Source organism: Styela clava, chromosome 13 (assembly GCF_964204865.1).
Source record: "Styela clava chromosome 13, kaStyClav1.hap1.2, whole genome shotgun sequence".
Taxonomy (NCBI): Eukaryota; Metazoa; Chordata; class Ascidiacea; order Stolidobranchia; family Styelidae; genus Styela; species Styela clava.
Genome location: NC_135262.1, coordinates 1,332,209 through 1,338,208, shown reverse-complemented (window position 1 = coordinate 1,338,208; position 6,000 = coordinate 1,332,209). Strand labels below are relative to the sequence as shown.

At 36.0% G+C, this 6,000-nt stretch overlaps 1 protein-coding gene across 1 annotated transcript in view; it reads left to right on the top strand.

Annotated features, from left to right (window-relative positions):
- The first annotated feature begins 447 nt into the window (after positions 1 to 447).
- LOC120328063 (nucleosome-remodeling factor subunit BPTF-like) overlaps positions 448 to 6,000 on the top strand; it is a 43,691-nt gene continuing 38,138 nt past the window's right edge. The window contains exons 1-5 of the mRNA XM_078119026.1: positions 448 to 706; positions 2,458 to 2,514; positions 3,878 to 4,010; positions 4,667 to 4,772; positions 5,706 to 5,842. Of these exons, the coding sequence (XP_077975152.1) occupies positions 555 to 706; positions 2,458 to 2,514; positions 3,878 to 4,010; positions 4,667 to 4,772; positions 5,706 to 5,842 (585 nt within the window). The 5' untranslated portion in view covers positions 448 to 554. The remainder of the gene's footprint in view (positions 707 to 2,457; positions 2,515 to 3,877; positions 4,011 to 4,666; positions 4,773 to 5,705; positions 5,843 to 6,000) is intronic.

Below are 6,000 nucleotides of genomic sequence, written 5' to 3'. Positions count from 1 at the left end.
TAGTACCAATTTAATATTTTGGTGAGCAGGCGTGTGGAATTATATATTATTTTGCTCGATTCAGGCCTTATACTAAATCTATATAATTCCTCATTCTAACTAATGAACACTAACAACGTTTATGATCAATTATTTCCGTTTCATATTATCGGAGGCATGATCGGGTACATTTTAGCTAACACAATATTCGATTTGGGGCAGTTGAGTTTTTCCTGTTTTTTACACTTTTTATTTTTGAGATCCTGCAAAACAGAAAAAACATTAATGATTAAAAGCAGTTGTTATGTAGATCATATTTGCCAAAATAATTTAATAAGCTTTATTTCATATTCAAAAATACGATGAAAACATCGCGAGTTAGGCGAAATTACATTATGGAGCGCTGTGCTGAACTATCGACAAGTATGCTTATCGTTAATTTGCGCATCACGTGACATTCAACGGCGAGGTGCCTGGACGTTTTTTAATGGCGGCGGTCTAGTGACGCAATGGCGATGGAATATACGTGATTTGTCCTTAGTTACCGATATTAATTCAATAATTTTGGGTGGAAAATGGAGAAATTGAAAATGTTTAAGAAAAAGCAACGAAACGGAGAGGGTGAATGGATTAGTTGTTTCGCCGGAGATCAAAAAGTCAACGCGGAATTGAAGAAATTGACAAATTCACCTGGGTGGGTTGCGGCAACCCGAAAGTTGTTGCCAAGGTAAATGATGACGTCACTGTGAGGTCATTAAGAATTGTTGTTGTGTGATGTCACTGTGCTTGCTCAACCGTGTCTTGTGATTTTGATCACCCTTGGACGTGCTTTTTGTCGAAATTTTGAAAATTTTACCCGGCGAGCAAGTCTTACAAACGGCTTTTCCCGGGAAACCATTTTGAACCGAATTTACGCAACGTAGACGCGGGAAAGTTTTTTTTTGACAGTTTGGGTTGCAGACCCCTATTTTTTTTGAAAGGGTTTTGGGATTTCCTAAATGCGGAAGTCAATTGTGTGTTGATTTAATTTTATTAATTATTTTTACCCTTCTTTGAAACAAAGCTAGGGAAGCATTGGGTAGTAAGGCAATACAGCAATAGCTTCATCTGTGTGTGCATTTGTAGACATAAGTACTGATGCACAATAAGCTATTGTCTCACTCAATTTTGCAATTGGTGTTTGTCCTGGCTGTTCTCTCAGGTCAGCAGGTATCTTCTGATACAAATGTCTTGAAGCCTACCGTAACACCTTTAATATTCGTGAACATAAAGCTATTATAGCCAAGTCTTTATAGTTTTAGTTGGTCTTGCTTCTAGTCTAGATGTCTCTTTAAAAAATGATATGAATTGTTCACAAATACTGTTTCTTATTCTTCCTTTATAAAAGTTTGCTCAAATCTTTGTCGTATAAATACACCCGGCTAAATTATTTACATCAGGGTACAAATGGCAATGGCTGAAATTTCATAAAATTATGCTGACGAATTATCTGCCAGTAAATGCAGTTCAACACTAGACACAAAACATTTGATTTCAATTTGATTAATAAAGAGGCAATTCCATATATGTAATGAATTTCAAAATATAATAGGAAAATTCTGCGCAATGTACCCTCTGGAGTATAGTTCGAAGTCGAAATGTTTCTGCAGGATAGAAGACTGAATTATTTTTGCATTTCACTAAATATTGTTCTATAAAAGCAATAACCTAATTTTTAATTCGCTAAAAAAAAATAAAGAGTTTGTAAAAAAATTGGAATTGACCTAACAATCCCAGTTAAAGTTGTTAATTAAACACTTTGTGTGGTAAATGTGTTGGCGAATTTAAATTCTGAAAATCAACATTGAAAATATGAGAAAAATATGCTTAAAAATAGCGCATGATTGTCACCAAGTATATTCATGTCGGAAATAAGTGAAGCACAACTGGTGTATAGCAAAACGATTTAATTTGCCGAAGTTTCGAATTTCTATTCAAAAAAAGTGCTTAAAAAGTTGTTCTTCAGTATGCTTTTATAATTGTCCGAAAAGACTTGTTTGACATTTATTTAATTCTATATATCGGCTTGGTCGGCAAATCAATCGCGAATTCATGCCATTATAGAATATATCTGATCTTATTTATATATATACAGGGTGTCCTTAAAGTCTTGAAATTTTTTAAAGGGAATTTGTCGATACCATGTATTGTTTTGACCCTCACAGATGTATTGAATGAAGTAAAAATACCTGAACAATTACTGATTAAAAATAACAAACATAGTTAAGATATATTGAGAACTGACTTCATAACAGAATTAAAATGGTGAAGGGACTTTATGGACACTCTGTATAGGGAACCAGTGGTTTCTGTCTGGCAACTTTTCCCACAACTTACAAAGAAATATTATTCATTCTTACTCACTCGTAACATTATTCGTACTCTTTCTGCTTCAAGTTGTTGTTGTTTGATTTTTAATACCTATCATTTATTTTTTAGCAACAAAAGTCCAGGAAGCAGTCGAGCATCAACACCTTCAAGTCTATCAACAAACAGGTAAAAAAACTGATGAGTCAGCATTTTAAACATGTGTTCACCCCGAATAAGGCCCTGTATAAGCATTTACTGAATATATTTTCGGGAAGGCTGACACCTTTCTAGTTCGGCATTGGGTATTTATTACATTTAGGGTGGCGAGGTTGTAGGCATGGGTTTAAAACCAAGATAATTAATCCGCAACCCCCTCAACACATTTGAGCCCCACACTCTTTCATGCTGTACCAGGTGCGTAGCCAGAGGGGGTGAAGGGAGCATCCTTTTGAAACGTAAAAAAGGCATTTTTAGCTTTCAGACTCTCAAGATTCATTAAAAGCCGCTTATTCTGGCCTCCGACCGGACCTGCTAGCTCATGCTGTCTAACTTGGCAATCAGAAAATCCAGAGCCCCCCCCTCCCCCCCTTTTGAAAATTCGTAGATACGCCTATGGGCTACAGTACAAAATGATTTGGATTCTGGGTATATAAAACAGTTAAAATTGAACATAATTAATGCCATACTACAATTTTCGTTTTAATAATTTATAGATAAAATTCTGAATTCTTGAAATCTACTTAATAAATTTTATTTGAACCTCTTTGCTCCAAAGTAGGCTTTAGACAAGTAGCTAACAATATGTCAGTATCTACTTTGTGTTTAGAATAGCCCGACTCGTTTATTCCACCCTGAGTGAGGTATAGATCATTGGTTTTGAGTCTGAGATATGTTTTGACACCAAAGAGCCCAATGTTTATATATCGGGCATTATATTTTGCTGCAAAATGATCCACCTGGACAAAAATATTCAAAGTTATTTGGAAGAATAATCCGATATACCTCCCCAAATAAAAAACAAGAACACTTCTGAAAACCTTTGTAAAAAAAACAAACAATCTGAGCTATCTTGTGGGTGCAATACATTGGGAGCGAATATGTGGTTTTCCATCTTTTAGAATTGTATTACCCCATCATGTACGAGTATCTGCTTGTCTTGAGTCTTGTTCAGAGTGAAACAATGAAAACTTTAAGCTATTTTGCGATTGAGTTTAATTTTAGCACGGGGTTCATTGTTTTCCACTTTTACTTTTGTAACACTGTAAATATTGTTCATAAAATGTATCTTTTTATGTCACACTCACATGGCCCCCTAGCCTAGGTGGGCAAATTTTTTGGCCCCGAGTCTAGATGTATTTGATGGGAAAGAAATTCATAATCGACCAGTTGTCATGTGAACCACTCTGTGTATCTTGGAGTTTTGCGTCTAATTATCCCATTTGAATTTATATATGTGCGATTAGAAAACATATCTCTAACCTGATCGTAATCGCATTTAAATTTGAAAAATAAACTTTCAAATAATGTTTATTTTTCTTTCAAACTTCAGCAAATCTTCCAAAAAATTAAAGAACAAGAAAAAAGACAAAGAATCAAAAAATGAGAAGAAAAAATTTAAAATGGTTTTGGAGAAAGATGAAGAATTCGAAATTGATTATGTGTCTCCTGAAGAGGATGAAGAGGTGGGTGTGTCAGAGGCGTGGCTTAGAAAGATATGGGTGTGGCCTAAAATGTGGGTGGGGTAGAGGCATGTGTACTGTGTTGAATTGCAAATATGTGTGACATAGGCATATTTACCTATTATTGGGGTGTCTGAGGAGGTTGGTGTGTTAGGAGTCTGGACATAATTTACTCCTCTTTTGACAATGTTGTACTCCAATTGGGTGTGACATAGGTGTGTCCGCTATAGAGGGCTGATCTTCATACCTTTCACATATCGACAAAAATTTTTACTTTAAACAACATCGTGGCATAGATGTGCCAACTCTATTATGTATGATTATGTATCGCCTGTGTAGGAAAGGGTGGGTGTGTCAGAGGCGTGGCTTAGAAAAAAATGGGTGTGTTATGGCTGTGCCCTAAAATGTGGGTGGAGTAGAACCATTTTTTGCTGTAGCGTTATTCTAGCAGCTTATTTTGTATATTAACAATATTTTTGACAATATTTTGCCACAAATAGTGTGGTAAGGGCATGTCTCAATAAATGGGCGTGCCATAGGTGTGTTCACTCTCCTAGTTAAATTTAAATTGCGAACAGTTTTCACTCTTACTGTAGAGTGAATCAACTTGATGTGCTTGGAGTCATGTTTTTGTTGAAAATTTAATTTTTTTGACTCAGGCCACCACTGAAGACTCAGATGTTGACAGCAAAGGACTAAACTCGGATGATTCTGATCATGATTTTAGTTTTGATGAAGCAGAAGAAGATGATGTCTCCTCATTGGGTAAGAAAGTGGGTGTGTCGGGGGTGTGATGTATTCTGACTTGGGAATAGAATAATCTTTATTTTAAAGGTGTCAGTGGTTGACCAAATTGTCACTCAGATAAATGGCATGGTGAAAAAGGTTTTTACCAAGAGATGATCATTTTCTATCAAGTATTTTTTCCAACCAGTCAAAAGCACAAATTACAAGAAAATGATACTTTACACAGTTTAACTGGGTATAACCATGTGTTAAATTAATCTTATTGCGTTAGGTTAATATACATTAGGAAAGAGGTTTTTACTACCCATGACGATTATTAAAGGTGAAAACTAATCGGCAACTATCAGTTAGATCAATTAAAACATGGGTGTGCAACAGGTGGTCTGCCTGATCACTTTGATAAATCCATGATAAAGTCATGATCAGTCATCTGTGACCGATGACGTCACAGGTCATGCTCAGCCATCTTAGAGAATGCTAGTTGCCAGAAATACAATAAATATACAGCTAACACAACAGGCGGCTTGCGAGCCACAACCCGGCCCGCCAAGCCGTTCAGTGTGACGGCCCTTGTCAACACTCAGATTTTTCCCCATCGAGCATTAAATCCTAATCTGACAGTTTATGTTTGGAATGGGTAAAAATACATAATGTTTTTTGTTTTTATCACTGTGTTGAATCTTTCAACGTTCTGCCCGGTGTCTTTATTACTCCAATGCTAAGTAATAGCAGTATTCTCTTATCTTTTCCACATAGTCAACTGAATTTTATGCCGGGCCCTGCTAGATGTCTGAAGTTGGTTATATGGCCAACCGACAAAAAATGTTGCACACCTGTGAGTTAAAGATCGACTTTAAGTGTATTCCCGTCATTCTGGATTTTTCGAGTTTCCTGACGTCGGGATCATTTATATATAAATACTTTTTGAAAATTCGTCGAAATTTTATTCAGAAAACACCTCAATGCATTTGTCAGATTACTCTGACATTGAAATGGATGAAGATTGTCCCCCTCTTGAATTACCAGAATCTAGTAAAGACCTGCTGGTACCAAATAACCTGGTATTACCAGTGCTTGGTGTTTATGAGGTGAGCTTGTTGTTGGTATTACTATTGGTAATCATATTTTAATGGTTTGGTCTAAGATAAGTTGGCTTATCCTTTTTGTTCCGATACCCCTATTTGTTGGGTAGCCCTGCTATCTTTGGTCATGATGTAACAATAATATGGTATTTTCAGGTTTATGT